The 20,162-nt window shown below is 36.2% G+C and overlaps 1 protein-coding gene across 11 annotated transcripts in view; it reads right to left on the minus strand.

Annotated features, from left to right (window-relative positions):
• Positions 1–6,249: 6,249 nt before the first annotated feature.
• The window catches only part of dst (dystonin), a 287,668-nt gene continuing 273,755 nt past the window's right edge, over positions 6,250–20,162 (minus strand). For all 11 annotated transcript variants that reach the window (XM_062995876.1, XM_062995886.1, XM_062995883.1 and 8 more), the window contains 4 exons: positions 11,979–12,169; positions 11,656–11,766; positions 9,209–9,332; positions 6,250–7,274 (listed from right to left, as the gene is read on the minus strand). In XM_062995876.1, coding sequence (XP_062851946.1) covers positions 7,036–7,274; positions 9,209–9,332; positions 11,656–11,766; positions 11,979–12,169 — 665 coding nt within the window. In that variant the 3' untranslated portion in view covers positions 6,250–7,035. The remainder of the gene's footprint in view (positions 7,275–9,208; positions 9,333–11,655; positions 11,767–11,978; positions 12,170–20,162) is intronic.

Here is a 20,162-nt window from a genome sequence, read left to right on the forward strand (position 1 = left end):
CAGCGTTTTAAAGGAGCAGGGTCCACTCAGAACAGACCTCGCGTTGGTCGTCCAAAGAAGCTGAGTGCATGTGCTCAGCGTCACATCCAACTGCTGTCTTTAAAAAATAGGCGCAGGAGTGCTGTCAGCATTGCTGCAGAGATTGAAAAGGTGGGGGGTCAGCCTGTCAGTGCTCAGACCATACGCCGCACACTACATCAAATTGGTCTGCATGGCTGTCACCCCAGAAGGAAGCCTCTTCTGAAGTCTCTACACAAGAAAGCCCGCAAACAGTTTGTTGAAGACATGTCAACAAAGGACATGGATTACTGGAACCATGTCCTATGGTCTGATGAGACCAAGATTAATTTGTTTGGTTCAGATGGTCTCAAGCATGTGTGGCGGCAATCAGGTGAGGAGTACAAAGATAAGTGTGTCATGCCTACAGTCAAGCATGGTGGTGGGAATGCCATGGTCTGGGGCTGCATGAGTGCAGCAGGTGTTGGGGAGTTACATTTCATTGAGGGACACATGAACTCCAATATGTACTGTGAAAAACTGAAGCAGAGCATGATCCCCTCCCTCCGGAAACTGGGTTGCAGGGCAGTGTTCCAGCATGATAATGACCGCAAACACACCTCTAAGACGACCACTGCTTTATTGAAGAGGCTGAAGGTAAAGGTGATGGACTGGCCAAGCATGTCTCCAGACCTAAACCCAATAGAACATCTTTGGGGCATCCTCAAGCGGAAGGTGGAGGAGCGCAAAGTCTCGAATATCCACCAGCTCCGTGATGTCGTCATGGAGGAGTGGAAAAGCATTCCAGTGGCAACCTGTGAAGCTCTGGTAAACTCCATGCCCAGGAGAGTTAAGGCAGTTCTGGGAAATAATGGTGGCCACACAAAATATTGACACTTCAGGAACTTTCACTAAGGGGTGTACTCACTTTTGTTGCCGGTGGTTTAGACATTAATGGCTGTATATTGAGTTATTTTGAGGGAAGAATAAATTTACACTGTTATATAAGCTGCACACAGACTACTTTTCATTGTGTCAAAGTGTCATTTTGTCAGTGTTGTCCCATGAAAAGATATACTTAAATATCTGCAGAAATATGAGGGGTGTACTCACTTTTGTGATACACTGTATATGGGAGGGGGAAAACTTTTCAAGATGGGTGGTGACCATGGCGGCCATTTTGAAGTCGGCCATTTTGGATCCAACTTTAGTTTTTTCAATGGGAAGAGGGTCATGTGACACATCAAACTTATTGAGAATTTCACAAGAAAAACAATGGTGTGCTTGGTTTTAACTTTATTCTATCATGAGTTATTTACAAGCTTCTCTTTGTTTACAGCCATTGACATGTCGCAGAGGTTAACACGCAGATAGAAATTGTGTTGATGTCTGGTGAACGCAGTACCCGGGTCATTGCAGCAGATTTTAATGAAAGACACCCTACGAGACCACCCATCTCCCATGCTACAGTTAGCAAGTTTCGTGAAACTGGTTCAGTGTTGGATTTGCCAAAATGTGGACGCATGAAAACTGTCACTAATGAGGAAACATCAGTGGCTGTCCTAGCTTCATTCAGCAAGAGCCCACAGCGTAGCACTCGCCGCATGTCACTGGAAAGTGGCATCAGTCGAACATCCCTTCAGCGGATATTAGCTACTCACAAATGGCACCCTTACAAACTCCAGCTGCTGCAGCATCTCAACGATGATGACCCAGATCGGCGCACTGAATTTGCAGAATGGGCAAAACAAAAATTGGAACAGGACCCTCAGTTTACACAGAACATTTTGTTCAGTGATGAGGCAAACTTTTATGTGAATGGTGAAGTTAACAAACAAAACCACCGCTATTGGTCTGACACTAACCCACATTGGATAGATCCCTCCAAGACTGTTGGAACACAAAAATTGATGGTATGGTGTGGTATATGGGGTACAAAGATAGTGGGGCCATTCTTCATCAATGGAAACCTCAAGGCCACTGGATATTTGAAATTGCTACATGATGATGTGTTTCCCTCTTTATGCACTGAAGCTGGCACGTTCCCTGAGTTTTTCCAGCAAGATGGTGCACCACCACATTATGGGTGTCAGGTCCGAGAATTCCTAGATGAACAGTTTCCTGGAAAGTGGATTGGTCTTCTGAAACTACGGATACTGGAAGCCTGTGCTAGCATTTCTTCTGCGGTGTTGCTATCAGTGTGTGAAGAGTGGGAGAAGAGGGTTGCATTGACAATCCAACACAATGGGCAGCACTTTGAACACATTTTATAAGTGGTCAGAAACTTGTAAATAACTCATGAAAGAATAAAGTTACGTTAAAACCAAGCACACCATTGTTTTTCTTGTGAAATTCTCAATAAGTTTGATGTGTCACATGACCCTCTTCCCATTGAAAAAACTAAAGTTGGATCCAAAATGGCCGACTTCAAAATGGCCGCCATGGTCACCACCCATCTTGAAAAGTTTTCCCCCTCCCATATACTAATGTGTCACAAACAGGAAGTTAATATCACCAACCATTCCCATTTTATTTAGGTGTATCCATATAAATGGCCCACCCTGTATATCAAACTTCTAGCCTCAGTATTTAGACATATTTTTGTCTTGACAACCTTTAATAAGCGATTTTAGTAAGTGCTAACAAGCTTCTGAGACCTCACTTGTAGAATCTTCTTGTGCAAAACCTCCAGCTTTACACAAAAAGATTTCAAGGCTTTTGTGCTGCATCTGCTTTCTTTGAATCCCACCAAAGATTTTCTGAGAAGGCCACTCCAGGATATTCCAGGACTAATTTCTTGGAATCAGTTGACTTGGAAATGGGCTTGAGATCATTGTGTTTCTTCCACGGCCAGGCAGCTTTGCTGCTTCACCATAGGCTTAAATCTTGCAGACAATAATCACATTTGTCACTAGAAATGATCAAGGTCTTGGGAATCTTCTTAAACCAGTTGCCCTTTTAGTGCAATAAAATGATATCCTCTCTCAGCTTTTGTGACAGTTACCATGGTTGCAGCACACATTAAACACTTAAATCTCTGGTAGCCTTTTTCAACCAACATGGAACAGATTCGGTTCTAGTTTAGCTTTAACATTTTTTCACCACAAATAAATCTAGTATGTTCATTCCCAACTTGGATCAAAGGATATTAGGGTTTTCAGCACAAACTGTGATGGCATCCATAGGCATGTCAAGTTGTAGAGGAAAGAGAAAGCAATAATGGCATCTTCTTATCATGTTGGTTCATGCTTGCTTTTTTGGTAAAAACAAACATCTGTAATAACAGCAAAATTGCCTGCAGGCTATAAAGACTGGTACCAACAAGGTTCTAGGAAGCCTGATGGGGACTGGTCAAAGATCCAGAGTTATGGTAAAAAAAAGCTGTAATTGGTGTTTATGTAACACAAAACAGCTGAAGCAAGTTAAGGCTCAGTTTTGTGTCCAGGAGTTTAATTATGTTGTATTCTAACTTTAGGTCACACAGACTAACAGTAGGTTTCAGGATCAGCAATATTATGTAGGGGTTAAATAACTGACACATGGAAGTATTAATAAATATCCTGCTATGCGAAAATACTGCATCCTTCATTCATGGTTCATCTGTCTTGTAATTTAGCTGATATTATTTAAGTCTGGTTTGGATGAACTTTAGTGACCTGCACGAAGAACCTTAAAATCAATCCTATTAAACTTTGGATGAATTTAATAATGGTTGGTTTCCAGAAAAGGCTGTTATAGCTCAAACAAATTTAAGCAAGTTCATATTATTGCTTATAGTTTTGTAGTGGATTTTCCAAAAAGCTCATAATCCATTTAATTTGGGCATACTATGTGTACAGTGAATAAAAAAGCAGTAATTTAATATTTGTGTCCCTCACTGTATATACACATACTGTATTTATGCTGTCTTTAATTCTACATATTAAACATGATAATCTGCATTCTGATAATACTGTATAAAAAGCATCATGGTCACAGATCGCACCGTCATCTCATCTAATTAAACTTTGCCCAGTTTAGTCACATGCTACTAGTAGTCCAGTGCTCCGTTAATCCAGGCCACAACATCCCATCTGGCATGATTTAGTCAGAATTCTGTTATTTTTTCAGCACAGAGTAAGACAGACTACTAAAAAAACTAAAGCAAAAAAACACAATGTCAGCATTCTGGTGCAAAAAAAAATCACCATAATGCTGACATTGTCTTTTCCCCTGTACATCCAGTAAAAACTACATTTACAACCTAAGCTTCAATAAAACGTGAACCCTAACAATACAGCAAACATATTCAACATAATGCACCCTTGTTTCATTTTACTGGTCGCCTACAGGCGATTTTTACAATGATTTCCAACACATTCCGTCAGAGCCGTTAATAAACACAACATGGTGGCATGACAGGTAGTGTGGGTGCCTAAACACAACAAAACAGCTATACAGCTTGTAAAGTGGGTGCTGCACAACAGCAAGGGTCTTTGGTACCTGGTTTGATTCTGGCCTCCCATCACATGTTCTTCCAGTGTCTGTGTTTATGTGCTGGTGCCTCTAAGTGTGGGTAGGTGAATCAGTGATTGAGTAAGCTAGTTCCAAAATGAATTCTGAAGCATTAGAATTTCCCTTCACTGGAACTATGTGGACTAAGTTAACCACTGAAAAACATCCCAATAGCATTATTCCATTAAATGAAAGTTAAAGAGAATGAACAAATCCCAGATTGTTGTTTTGATTGCATCTTACATAATTGTATATTTTCATAAAATGGACTGTCTTTGTCCTCTACACAAAATTTCTCAAGCTATTTAGGAAGCATAGATGACCATTCAAGGATATACAGTTTATTCATTTAGAACAACTCCAGTGTTCTATGGCTCATCATGCTCAGATGTTCCTCTCTGTATGAGCTTTTTTAGCTAAGCAAAGCATACTTAAATACCCACCTATCCTGACCAGATTGCTGGTCCCTGATGCTAAAAAAGTCTCACCATAACAAGAAACTACCACCAACATATTTTACAGTGGAGATGGTGTTACCTACAGGGTAAAATGGATACCACACATAAAGTTGTCAGCATAAACTCTAATACAGTAGACCCTTTAGTTTTAAACGGTTTACCATACGAACATTTCGGGTTACGAACAGAAATTCACAAAACATGTGACGTCACGAACAAGTTCACTCCAACCGTCTCTCTCTCTCTATATATATATACAATGAGCAAACATTCGGACAGCGGACGGTGTTTTTTCAGTGTTTTCTTTATATTTTGTAAAATTCAGTATTAAAATGGCCTCAAAGAATGTGCAGAGGAAGCGTAGTGGTAAGAAAATGAAAAAAAAAAAAAATCACTATTTGTTGTGTTGTATAATTACTCCTGCCAGTAGATGTCACTGTGTATCAGACAGAGGGGACAGTGAGTGAGAGAGAAGAAGGAATTCGGTTCAGTAAAGTATTCTTTCTTTCGTGCAATTACACCTACAAAATACAACACTATTGAAATGAAGGACATAATAAAGAAATATGAGTTATTGTTTCTGGTAGATACATTTTATATAAAAAGGAAATTTATTATGGTGTATGGTACAGAACACGCACTGTACTAAAATGTGATGTGTGTTTTATGTACAGTATTACTGTGTATTATTGTTTATTACAGTAATGTCTATTTTATAATTTAAGATTAATGGTTAACAAAAAAAGACCTTTTAAGACATTAGAAAGGTTAGGTAAGGGGGTGGTTTGGGAGGTCTGGCACGGATTAATTCTATTTACATTATTTCTTATGGGAAAAATAGGTTTAACTAACGAACATTTTGACTTAAGAACAGCCCTTTAGAACCAATTAAATTCGTAAGTCAAGGGTCTACTGTATACACATCTACATTTATTTATGCAGTGTAAATATGTTATTTTCATTTTTCAGTGTAAATATTTTTTGTGATTACTGTTTTTCTACTACCTCTATTGGAGAGCTTCTATACAAAATGTCATTTTACCTGTGTATAATGACAATAAAGATTCTACTCTATTCTAAATGTGAAATGAGATTTCTTCTAGACTCACACAGATCACAGACTGATTCTGTAACCATGTCACTAACTAAATACCACTGGATTTGCAACATGAACCTCTAATATTAATAATGGAGAGGAGATTATTCAATTACAAAGGTTTTATAATTGGCTATGGTTATGGTTATAGCATAGTATTCTGTATAGTACTGCAGAGTAAATAAATGGCAAAGAAAGCAGGCGTAGTTTTTAAATGCCGCAAAATCTTTCTGCAAGCAGGTTTATTACAAAAAAAGGTTGTTATTCACTTTCACTGACGCAAAAACATACAGTACACAGACATGAATGCAGTTATGAATATGTATGAGTCAGAACCATGAAAGGTTCCTGTCAGGGTTAGATGGCACACAGTAATATGATCAGAACTTAAACAATAGTTATAGAAGCAGCAGGTGGATATGGACTGTTCTGAAGGCTCTGATTATGTTTGAAAGTTCTCTGTAGTGCTTTAAAAGGAGCGTTTGCAGCGATTATAATTGTTAGTATTGTATTGCCCTATAAATGCATTCTCAGAAACTTATCATTGCACTTTTTAAATAGATGAATAAATAGTTGCGGTGCCCTGGTGAAACACAGTGGCATTAGAGTGCTGGCAAGCACTCAGCTTGAGGTTTACAGTACATTCAGCTTCTATATAAGCTCAATCCAAACACATGGATTATTCTTTCTTGGCTTCACAATGTACAGTCTGTCTTTCCTGCCAGTTCTCGCATGATAGCAGCGATAAAATTAAATACAATAATCTGATGCAAAAATTATTCACAGAAAATAAAAATACATACACAATTACACTGAACCATTACATTCCACTCACACTCAACACCAATCCCACCTCGCTAACCTCGTTTGTTCTCAGAATAATTTACAACTTGCTACACTTGGTTAAAATAACGATGTCTTGCACTTTTTAGCATCTTGGAGGTTTAGTCTTTATATCCAGTGTGTTCCAGTATAGTGCTGTTGAGATCTTTATCTCTTGGTTGTAGTCTTGGCCAGTTTGCTGCTGGCCATGCTCCTCCTCGGTGTTGGAATTTTGGAGGATTTTACTCCAGGATGGCGAGGGGAAGAGCGGGGTCTTGCTGAGTCTATTACCGCCTCTGATACGTCTGAGCAGACAGACTGGATGTCGGAGATGTCAAAGTCGGAGGCGTCGCTTCCTCGCCGGCTGCTACCTCGGCTCCCTGCTTTACTGCCGGGTCTACTGGAACCTGGAGGTGGTACATGTACAATATAGTTAATACAGGAGAATATACTGATGTATTTCCAGATCAAATTATTTAAGCTATCTAGAACATCCATGCCTGCTAATTCTATGATATTATACAATATCTGGACTCACTGAGCACTTTATTAGAAACACCTAATTGGTGTGTTCATTCATTGAACAGTGATTATTTTATAAGCTGTAGCTATCATACAGAAGAACTTTGTGGATTTACAATAACTGATTGTAGCCAATCTGCTGCTCTGTACAGTATGCCCCCCATTGCCCAATATATCAATCAAAAGGTACCTCGATCGACCAGAAGATATTTGGGTGATGGATCATTCTTAGCACTGCAGTGACACATGGTAATGACATGGCGTCTAAGGGTTTGTTCTGGTTTTCAATACTGCCTAAATATTTTTGATTAGGAATGCATACCCTGTGAGCACTAGATGTACAGTTACAAACTTTCTTTCTTTAATCAGTGGGCACATTCTTACAAGATGCTGTTAGCTTTCTATTTTTGGTTATACCTTATAAAAGATGAATATATGTATACACCACATGTATACCTAATAAAGTGCTCAGCAAGTCTATATATCAAATACCATTTAAAATATATATTTAAAATTCAGTCAATTTGACTAAATCCTTTTTTGTTGTTTGGGTTTCCAAAGGTCCAATGCCACAATAAAAAATAAGCCCAAAAGGAGATGAATAAAGGTACAGAGCAAAAGTTGGTTGGCATTATATGTGAATCAGGGCAGCAACAAAGTAAACATATGTGAGTATTGGTTTTATATTTTACTGGAACAGAAGGACAAATGAACACCAACAAATGTGAAAAAATCCTACTAAGGAAAAAAGCCTTAACACGTTAAAAACACTGGACCTAAGGTAGGAATACCCTGGACAGGACGCCAATTTAAGCACCGCAGAGATACAAGCCTGAATCTTAGAACTGGAAGGCTACTGTAAAAGACTGCTTTTTGGTTTTGCACTGCATGGAGTCCACGCCTTACTGACACCTTCACGCTCTGTGAGGCCACTATCTTCTGTGCCATCCTTGAACTGGCCAAGGAGAGCCACAGACCAGCGCCTGCCCCCTTCTACAAGTGTGCAGTCACTGACGTGTACTTTTCACAAGCTATCGGTAAATTCTCATAGTCATGCTATGCCCAGCATCGAGAAGCAACCCTATCCAAACCTTCATCCCCTCATACACGGCCAATTGTACCTGTCGGGTGCCTGAAATATTAACTCTGATAACTGGGGTCAAATCAGTGACAGATGTTAAGACGATATGATACATATACAAGTTGATGCACCAATCATTTAAAATAATTAAAACTGAATATTTGATTAAAAGACATTGGAATTTTGGAATAAGAAAAAAAACGTTGAGGCTTTATAAGATATTATTAAAACATTTTAACATGGGTGCTTGAGAGGCGCAGCAGTCTTTTAAGCTAGCCTTCCAGTGCTAAGAGCCAGGTTTAAATCTCAGCGGTGCTATCGGCCAGCCAGGTGTCTACACAGACATGATCGACTATGTTTGATCTGGAAGGCTGGGTGTTTTTAAGGTAGCTAAAGCCCTGCGATGGATTGACGATCTGTTTAGTGTACTCTGGCTTTAGGCCCAGTGTTTTCTGGTTAAACCAGACCTGCACCTACTCTGACCAGGATTGATGGCAATTGAAATTAATGATTTTAACATCACGTTTTTTATTAGTAGGATGTTTTCACATTTATTAGCGTTCTTTTTGTGATGGTGAGCTAGTGTATTAAACCTTTGTGCCACCCCAGTGCTACAAAAATAGCACAATAGATTTTAGAGTAAAAAACTGAATTTTGAATAGTTGGCTTCAGCAGTTTGAGTCTTGTTGACATGAGTTATTCAAGCTTTGCTTCCGTTTAGTTAAACAAATGTCTCACCAATGGCCTGACTTCTGGCCTTCAAAACCGCAGTGTTTATCAGAGTTCCTTCCTCTCCTGACTGGAAGCTTTTGCCTGACAAGTATCCAGGCAAACGGAGCTTGCTGCCTTGGATTGGTGTACTCTGCAAAAACAAAGCAAACACATTAGACAGAAAAATTTTTAAACATGAAGTGGTTGTTTGGAGAAATGCCTCTTGGACAGCAACATGTTCTTAATGATGTGAGCTCATTTTAAATGTATCTATTTGTTTGGACAAATAAACTCTGCAAGCACCAATATGTTAGCCATGTTTTGGAGAAATCTCTAAATCTTAGATGAACTCCAGATTCACCAACACACATATATAATAAAAGAAAACAAGTATTTAATTACATTTGCTTTAACCAATATAGCACCAATGCAATCATCCAGATTAAACATAGACAAGTCTTTGCATGTGTACAAAAGTATATATTTCCAAGAAATAAACACCTGTGACCTGAGACTCCGATCTGGCTGTTTACTTAAGACACAAGTGGCCTTGTTTGAGGGAAACAGGGATGTAATGGATTGGCACATTTTCCAGGGTGTTCCTGCTCTGCACCCAATGTTTTCGAGTGAAACCAGACCTGCTACACCCTGTTAATATTTATAGGTATATAATTAAAGGAAGAGTATAAGAGTGGTGGATAAATGCACTGGAAGTTATGAAATAAAAACAAAAGTGGTTAAATACTTGTTTCTTTTCATCGTATCTGAAATAAGATTAATCTAACGTTTAATCCAAATTATAATTTATGATTAAACTGATATTTAAAACAGAATACCATGCAATGTATTACAATAAACAACATGGCCAAATACATGTGAACACATATAAAGTTACATGTCCATAAACAATGGAAGTACAATGGGTTTAACTATAAAATCCAGTAAATTTTAATGTGGAACTGTCATAGGTTGATTTTCTTTCTTAAAGAAGTCAGTTCATATCATATCCTGCTCTGCTTGAGCTGTCTGTTAGTACGGTTCTTGTCAAGCAGTAGGCCACCCAAACTTACAGATCTTGCTTAAATGCTGTGATGTTTGATTTGATGTGATGTTTACCATACATATATATATATATATATATATATACACCAATCAGCCATAACATTAAAACCACCTCCTTGTTTCTACACACACTGTCCATGTTATCAGCTCCACTTACCATATAGAAGCACTTTGTAGTTCTACAATTACTGACTGAAGTCCATCTGTTTCTCTGCACACTTTGTTAGCCCCCTTTTCATGCTGTTCTTCAATGGTCAAGACTCTTCCAGGACGTGGTGGTGTGTTAGTGTGTGTTGTGCTGCTATGAGGTATGAGCAGCGCTGATGGAGTTTTTAAACACCTCACTGTCACTGCTGGACTGAGAATAGTCCACCAACCAAAAATATATCCAGCCAACAGCGCCCCGTGGGCAGCGTCCTGTGACCATCTAGAAGATGACCAACTCAAACAGCAGCAATAGATGAGCGATCGTCTCTGACTTTACGTCTACAAGGTGAACCAACTAGGTAGGAGTGTCTAATGGAGTGGACAGTGAGTGGACATGGTATTTAAAAACTCCAGAAGCGCTGCTGTGTCTTATCCACTCATACCAGCACAACACACACTAACACACCACCACCATGCCATTGTCACTGCAGTGCTGAGAATTGTCCACCACATAAATAATACCTGCTCTGTGGGGGTCCTGACCATTGAAGAACAGGGTAAAAGCAGGCTAAAAAAGTATGTAGAGAAACAGATGGACTACAGTCAGTAATTGTAGAACTACAAAGTACTGTGGTAAGTGAAGCTGATAAAATGGACAGTGTGTGTAGAAACAAGGTGTGATTTGATTTCCTTTATTCTCCTTTATTTGGGGGTCGGATTTTGATACATAATACCTTTTTTTGATACCTGATTTTGATAACTGATTTGGCACAGTTGCCCGTCCTGACAAAACACCCCTTATTTTATCTGGGCTTAGGACCAGTACTAAGAGCCCACTGAAAAGTGCACTTCCCAATACCTTTGCCCCACCCCCTCCCACCAGCTGAATGCCAAAACATACATATTATGAATAAAATGATAAAAAAGGAATAAATTAAACATAGGATATGACAAGCAAGTAAGTAGATTAGTAGTGTGTGAGCGAACTCCAGCTGAAAGGAAATACATAAAATGACAAGAAAATACACAGTTTCAGGTTTTCTCTTTAGCTACACAAAAAAGAGCATTATTTCTGGATAGAACTGGTTTATTAGGGCTACTGCACATTCCAAGCGCATACAAAAACAGAATGCAAGCTTAAATTTGACTACATTCAGCTCACATACGTAGGATTAACTTCAGCAGGAAACTGATAGTGAGTTAGTGACGTTAGTCAGATCGGCACTGATTCGTCCAGTTTCATCACTGCTGTTAGTTAACTATACCTCGTTCGATGACCCTTGGCTCTCAAAGGAATCAGATGACTTTAAGGGAGTAGATGGTTTGCTGTTTGTCAGCCAGGGTTTTTCATAATTGCGGGTTAAATGATGGAGACACTGTGAGGAACAATGGTGGGTCATATACACAAATATATAAATATATATATATACCAGATTTCAATTGTAAATTTAAAATTTTTTTCAAAAATGTATGTAATATGTGATTAAAGATGTTTTCTATAGACTGAGCTATAGGCGGTATTCAAAGCGGAACTAATTAGAACTATACAGTGAACACTCCAACAAGCTGAGTTAAATAAGGTTCTCACCTTAGGTGTACTAGTAGCAGGTGGGTTGGGCTGAGCAGGACAGCTTTGGCTTGAATTGGACCTGTTTGGAGAGGCGCCTCTAGACGACGGTCGTGACCTTCGGCCCCTGTAGCGGAAGCTAGCCATCATCTGAGTAGTCCCTTCTGGAAGAATGAACTTCTCTCGCAACTCCACGTTTGTCCTACCTTTAGCTAAGAAGAGCACATAGAGCAATGAGTCAGGAGCCTCAGCAGTACACATTGCCCCTGTAGTTCATGAGGTACCTGACTAAAGAGTCAATGTGAATTAAGAAAGTGAAGCACAAGTCATAAATGGGTACAAATGGACCCACTGGAGGGAATGAACTCTAGCTAATGATTGTCACTGATGTGATGTGAGTTTGATAAGTGATTTATTATGAGGAGGCATGCAGCTTCACATCACTGACACAATGGCAAAAACATAAATCATAATAACGATCTACTGCTTATTCTGTTTATGATTAAGGACAGTGTTTCTCAGTCCTGGACCTGGAGTACATCTTCCATGTATCCAGTTCAACCCAGTTCAGGGATGATAAATAGCTGATAAGTTGAACCAGCTGTGCACTAAAGCTTAACACCAAGGTTAAAGAGAGAATTGCAATTCCTACACTGCCAATAGAAAAAAAAATATTCCTTGTCAAAACACTACTTTCTGTTTTCCAGCTGCATTTTACACTTTATAAAGCTTCACATCAAAGTGACAGTTACATTAAAACAGTTCTGATTAAAATTTAATTAGTATAATACCTGGCTTGGCCCCTACCTGACATCACTTGTATTGGATTTGATTACTTTAAAATAAAACTAGCTGTTTTGTAAAAAGTCCACTACTATTATTGCATGGTAACAGAAATAATTAAACTGTTTCGTTAAGTGTCAACTACTAGTAATGCATGGTAACATAAATAATTAAGCTGGTTCTTAAGGATTTCACTACTAGTAATGCATGGTAACAAATAATTAAGCTTTTTCTTAAAGATTCCACTACTAGTAATGCATGGTAACAGAAATAATTAAGCTGTTTCGTTAAGTGTCAACTACTAGTAATGCATGGTAACATAAATAATTAAGCTGGTTCCTAAGGATTTCACTACTAGTAATGCATGGTAATAGAAATAATTAAGCTGGTTCCTAAGGATTTCACTACTAGTAATGCATGGTAACAGAAATAATTAAGCTGTTTCTTAAGGATTCCACTACTAGTAATGCATGGTAACATAAGTAATTAAGCTGTTTCGTTAAGTGTCAACTACTAGTAATGCATGGTAACAAATAATTAAGCTGGTTCTTAAGGATTTCACTACTAGTAATGCATGGTAACAGAAATAATTAAGCTGTTTCTTAAGGATTCCACTACTAGTAATGCATGGTAACAGAAATAATTAAGCTGTTTCGTTAAGTGTCAACTACTAGTAATGCATGGTAATAGAAATAATTAAGCTGTTTCTTAAGGATTTCACTATTAGTAATGCATGGTAACAGAAATAATTAAGCTGTTTCTTAAGGATTCCACTACTAGTAATGCATGGTAACATAAGTAATTAAGCTGTTTCGTTAAGTGTCAACTACTAGTAATGCATGGTAACATAAATAATTAAGCTGGTTCTTAAGGATTCCACTACTAGCAATGCATGGTAACAGAAATAATTAAGCTGTTTCGTTAAGATTCCACTACTAGTAATGCATGGTAACATAAATAATTAAGCTGGTTCTTAAGGATTCCACTACTAGTAATGCATGGTAACAGAAATAATTAAGCTGTTTCTTAAGGATTCCACTACTAGTAATGCATGGTAACATAAATAATTAAGCTGTTTCTTAAGGATTCCACTACTAGTAATACATGGTAACATAAATAATTAAGCTGTTTCGTTAAGTGTTAACTACTAGTAATGCATGGTAACATAAATAATTAAGCTGTTTCGTTAAGTGTCAACTACTAGTAATGCATGGTAACATAAATAATTAAGCTGGTTCTTAAGAATTCCACTACTAGTAATGCATGGTAACAGAAAGAATTAAGCTGGTTCTTAAGGATTCCACTACTAGTAATGCATGGTAACATAAATAATTAAGCTGGATCTTAAGAATTCCACTACTAGTAATGCATGGTAACAGAAAGAATTAAGCTGGTTCTTAAGGATTCCACTACTAGTAATGCATGGTAACAGAAATAATTAAGCTGTTTCGTTAAGATTCCACTACTAGTAATGCATGGTAACAGAAATAATTAAGCTGGTTCTTAAGGGTTCCATTACTAGTAATGCATGAAAACAAAAATAATTAGGCTGGTTCTGAGGGATTCCACTACTAGTAATGCATGGTAACATAAATAATTAAGCTGTTTCTTAAGGATTCCACTACTAGTAATGCATGGTAACAGAAATAATTAAGCTGTTTCTTAAGGATTCCACTACTAGTAATGCATGGTAACAGAAAAAATTAAGCTGGTTCTTAAGGATTTCACTACTAGTAATGCATGGTAACATAAATAATTAAGCTGGTTCTTAAGGATTTCACTACTAGTAATGCATGGTAACATAAATAATTAAGCTGTTTCTTAAGGATTCCACTACAAGTAATGCATGGTAACAGAAATAATTAAGCTGTTTCGTTAAGTGTCAACTACTAGTAATGCATGGTAACATAAATAATTAAGCTGGTTCCTAAGGATTTCACTACTAGTAATGCATGGTAATAGAAATAATTAAGCTGGTTCCTAAGGATTTCACTACTAGTAATGCATGGTAACAGAAATAATTAAGCTGTTTTTTAAGGATTCCACTACTAGTAATGCATGGTAACATAAGTAATTAAGCTGTTTCGTTAAGTGTCAACTACTAGTAATGCATGGTAACATAAATAATTAAGCTGTTTCGTTAAGATTCCACTACTAGTAATGCATGGTAACAAAAATAATTAAGCTGGTTCTTAAGGATTCCACTACTAGTAATGCATGGTAACATAAATAATTAAGCTGTTTCGTTAAGTGTCAACTACTAGTAATGCATGGTAACATAAATAATTAAGCTGTTTCGTTAAGTGTCAACTACTAGTAATGCATGGTAACATAAATAATTAAGCTGGTTCTTAAGGATTCCACTACTAGTAATGCATGGTAACAGAAATAATTAAGCTGTTTCGTTAAGTGTCAACTACTAGTAATGCATGGTAACATAAATAATTAAGCTGGTTCCTAAGGATTTCACTACTAGTAATGCATGGTAATAGAAATAATTAAGCTGGTTCCTAAGGATTTCACTACTAGTAATGCATGGTAACAGAAATAATTAAGCTGTTTCTTAAGGATTCCACTACTAGTAATGCATGGTAACATAAGTAATTAAGCTGTTTCGTTAAGTGTCAACTACTAGTAATGCATGGTAACATAAATAATTAAGCTGGTTCTTAAGGATTCCACTACTAGTAATACATGGTAACATAAATAATTAAGCTGTTTCGTTAAGTGTCAACTACTAGTAATGCATGGTAACATAAATAATTAAGCTGTTTCGTTAAGTGTCAAGTACTAGTAATGCATGGTAACATAAATAATTAAGCTGGTTCTTAAGAATTCCACTACTAGTAATGCATGGTAACAGAAATAATTAAGCTGGTTCTTAAGGATTCCACTACTAGTAATGCATGGTAACATAAATAATTAAGCTGTTTCGTTAAGATTCCACTACTAGTAATGCATGGTAACATAAATAATTAAGCTGTTTCTTAAGGGTTCCATTACTAGTAATGCATGAAAACAAAAATAATTAGGCTGGTTCTGAGGGATTCCACTACTAGTAATGCATGGTAACAGAAATAATTAAGCTGTTTCTTAAGGATTCCACTACTAGTAATGGTAACAGAAATAATTAAGCTGTTTCGTTAAGTGTCAACTACTAGTAATGCATGGTAACAGAAATAATTAAGCTGGTTCCTAAGGATTTCACTACTAGTAATGCATGGTAACATAAATAATTAAGCTGTTTCTTAAGGATTCCACTACTAGTAATGCATGGTAACAGAAATAATTAAGCTGTTTCGTTAAGTGTCAACTACTAGTAATGCATGGTAACATAAATAATTAAGCTGTTTCTTAAGGATTTCACTATTAGTAATGCATGGTAACAGAAATAATTAAGCTGTTTCTTAAGGATTCCACTACTAGTAATGCATGGTAACATAAGTAATTAAGTTGTTTCGTTAAGTGTCAACTACTAGTAATGCATGGTAACATAAATAATTAAGCTGGTTCTTAAGGATTCCACTACTAGCAATGCATGGTAACAGAAATAATTAAGCTGTTTCGTTAAGATTCCACTACTAGTAATGCATGGTAACATAAATAATTAAGCTGGTTCTTAAGGATTCCACTACTAGTAATGCATGGTAACAGAAATAATTAAGCTGTTTCTTAAGGATTCCACTACTAGTAATGCATGGTAACATAAATAATTAAGCTGTTTCTTAAGGATTCCACTACTAGTAATACATGGTAACATAAATAATTAAGCTGTTTCGTTAAGTGTTAACTACTAGTAATGCATGGTAACATAAATAATTAAGCTGTTTCGTTAAGTGTCAACTACTAGTAATGCATGGTAACATAAATAATTAAGCTGGTTCTTAAGAATTCCACTACTAGTAATGCATGGTAACAGAAAGAATTAAGCTGGTTCTTAAGGATTCCACTACTAGTAATGCATGGTAACATAAATAATTAAGCTGGTTCTTAAGAATTCCACTACTAGTAATGCATGGTAACAGAAAGAATTAAGCTGGTTCTTAAGGATTCCACTACTAGTAATGCATGGTAACAGAAATAATTAAGCTGTTTCGTTAAGATTCCACTACTAGTAATGCATGGTAACAGAAATAATTAAGCTGGTTCTTAAGGGTTCCATTACTAGTAATGCATGAAAACAAAAATAATTAGGCTGGTTCTGAGGGATTCCACTACTAGTAATGCATGGTAACATAAATAATTAAGCTGTTTCTTAAGGATTCCACTACTAGTAATGCATGGTAACAGAAATAATTAAGCTGTTTCTTAAGGATTCCACTACTAGTAATGCATGGTAACAGAAATAATTAAGCTGGTTCTTAAGGATTTCACTACTAGTAATGCATGGTAACATAAATAATTAAGCTGGTTCTTAAGGATTTCACTACTAGTAATGCATGGTAACATAAATAATTAAGCTGTTTCTTAAGGATTTCACTACTAGTAATGCATGGTAACAGAAATAATTAAGCTGTTTTTTAAGGATTCCACTACTAGTAATGCATGGTAACATAAGTAATTAAGCTGTTTCGTTAAGTGTCAACTACTAGTAATGCATGGTAACAGAAATAATTAAGCTGTTTCGTTAAGTGTCAACTACTAGTAATGCATGGTAACATAAATAATTAAGCTGGTTCCTAAGGATTTCACTACTAGTAATGCATGGTAATAGAAATAATTAAGCTGGTTCCTAAGGATTTCACTACTAGTAATGCATGGTAACAGAAATAATTAAGCTGTTTTTTAAGGATTCCACTACTAGTAATGCATGGTAACATAAGTAATTAAGCTGTTTCGTTAAGTGTCAACTACTAGTAATGCATGGTAACATAAATAATTAAGCTGTTTCGTTAAGATTCCACTACTAGTAATGCATGGTAACAAAAATAATTAAGCTGGTTCTTAAGGATTCCACTACTAGTAATGCATGGTAACATAAATAATTAAGCTGTTTCGTTAAGTGTCAACTACTAGTAATGCATGGTAACATAAATAATTAAGCTGTTTCGTTAAGTGTCAACTACTAGTAATGCATGGTAACATAAATAATTAAGCTGGTTCTTAAGGATTCCACTACTAGTAATGCATGGTAACAGAAATAATTAAGCTGTTTCGTTAAGTGTCAACTACTAGTAATGCATGGTAACATAAATAATTAAGCTGGTTCCTAAGGATTTCACTACTAGTAATGCATGGTAATAGAAATAATTAAGCTGGTTCCTAAGGATTTCACTACTAGTAATGCATGGTAACAGAAATAATTAAGCTGTTTCTTAAGGATTCCACTACTAGTAATGCATGGTAACATAAGTAATTAAGCTGTTTCGTTAAGTGTCAACTACTAGTAATGCATGGTAACATAAATAATTAAGCTGGTTCTTAAGGATTCCACTACTAGTAATACATGGTAACATAAATAATTAAGCTGTTTCGTTAAGTGTCAACTACTAGTAATGCATGGTAACATAAATAATTAAGCTGTTTCGTTAAGTGTCAAGTACTAGTAATGCATGGTAACATAAATAATTAAGCTGGTTCTTAAGAATTCCACTACTAGTAATGCATGGTAACAGAAATAATTAAGCTGGTTCTTAAGGATTCCACTACTAGTAATGCATGGTAACATAAATAATTAAGCTGTTTCGTTAAGATTCCACTACTAGTAATGCATGGTAACATAAATAATTAAGCTGTTTCTTAAGGGTTCCATTACTAGTAATGCATAAAAACAAAAATAATTAGGCTGGTTCTGAGGGATTCCACTACTAGTAATGCATGGTAACAGAAATAATTAAGCTGTTTCGTTAAGTGTCAACTACTAGTAATGCATGATAACAGAAATAATTAAGCTGGTTCCTAAGGATTTCACTACTAGTAATGCATGGTAACATAAATAATTAAGCTGTTTCTTAAGGATTCCACTACTAGTAATGCATGGTAACATAAATAATTAAGCTGTTTCGTTAAGTGTCAACTACTAGTAATGCATGGTAACATAAATAATTAAGCTGTTTCTTAAGGATTCCACTACTAGTAATGCATGGTAACAGAAATAATTAAGCTGTTTCGTTAAGTGTCAACTACTAGTAATGCATGGTAATAGAAATAATTAAGCTGTTTCTTAAGGATTCCACTACTAGTAATGCATGGTAACATAAATAATTAAGCTGTTTCTTAAGGATTCCACTACTAGTAATGCATGGTAACATAAATAATTAAGCTGTTTCCTAAGGATTCCACTACTAGTAATGCATGGTAACAGAAATAATTAAGCTGGTTCTTAAGGATTCCACTACTAGTAATGCATGGTAACAGAAATAATTAAACTGTTTCGTTAAGATTCCACTACTAGTAATGCATGGTAACATAAATAATTAAGCTGTTTCGTTAAGTGTCAAGTACTAGTAATGCATGGTAACATAAATAATTAAGCTGTTTCTTAAGGATTCCACTACTAGTAATGCATGGTAACAGAAATAATTAAGCTGTTTCGTTAAGTGTCAACTACTAGTAATGCATGGTAATAGAAATAATTAAGCTGTTTCTTAAGGATTTCACTATTAGTAATGCATGGTAACAGAAATAATTAAGCTGTTTCTTAAGGATTCCACTACTAGTAATGCATGGTAACATAAGTAATTAAGCTGTTTCGTTAAGTGTCAACTACTAGTAATGCATGGTAACATAAATAATTAAGCTGTTTCTTAAGGATTCCACTACTAGTAATGCATGGTAACAGAAATAATTAAGCTGTTTCGTTAAGTGTCAACTACTAGTAATGCATGGTAATAGAAATAATTAAGCTGTTTCTTAAGGATTCCACTACTAGTAATGCATGGTAACATAAATAATTAAGCTGTTTCTTAAGGATTCCACTACTAGTAATGCATGGTAACATAAATAATTAAGCTGTTTCCTAAGGATTCCACTACTAGTAATGCATGGTAACAGAAATAATTAAGCTGGTTCTTAAGGATTCCACTACTAGTAATGCATGGTAACAGAAATAATTAAACTGTTTCGTTAAGATTCCACTACTAGTAATGCATGGTAACATAAATAATTAAGCTGTTTCGTTAAGTGTCAAGTACTAGTAATGCATGGTAACATAAATAATTAAGCTGTTTCTTAAGGATTCCACTACTAGTAATGCATGGTAACAGAAATAATTAAGCTGTTTCGTTAAGTGTCAACTACTAGTAATGCATGGTAATAGAAATAATTAAGCTGTTTCTTAAGGATTTCACTATTAGTAATGCATGGTAACAGAAATAATTAAGCTGTTTCTTAAGGATTCCACTACTAGTAATGCATGGTAACATAAGTAATTAAGCTGTTTCGTTAAGTGTCAACTACTAGTAATGCATGGTAACATAAATA

This window comes from Trichomycterus rosablanca, chromosome 5 (genome assembly GCF_030014385.1).
Source record: "Trichomycterus rosablanca isolate fTriRos1 chromosome 5, fTriRos1.hap1, whole genome shotgun sequence".
Taxonomy (NCBI): Eukaryota; Metazoa; Chordata; class Actinopteri; order Siluriformes; family Trichomycteridae; genus Trichomycterus; species Trichomycterus rosablanca.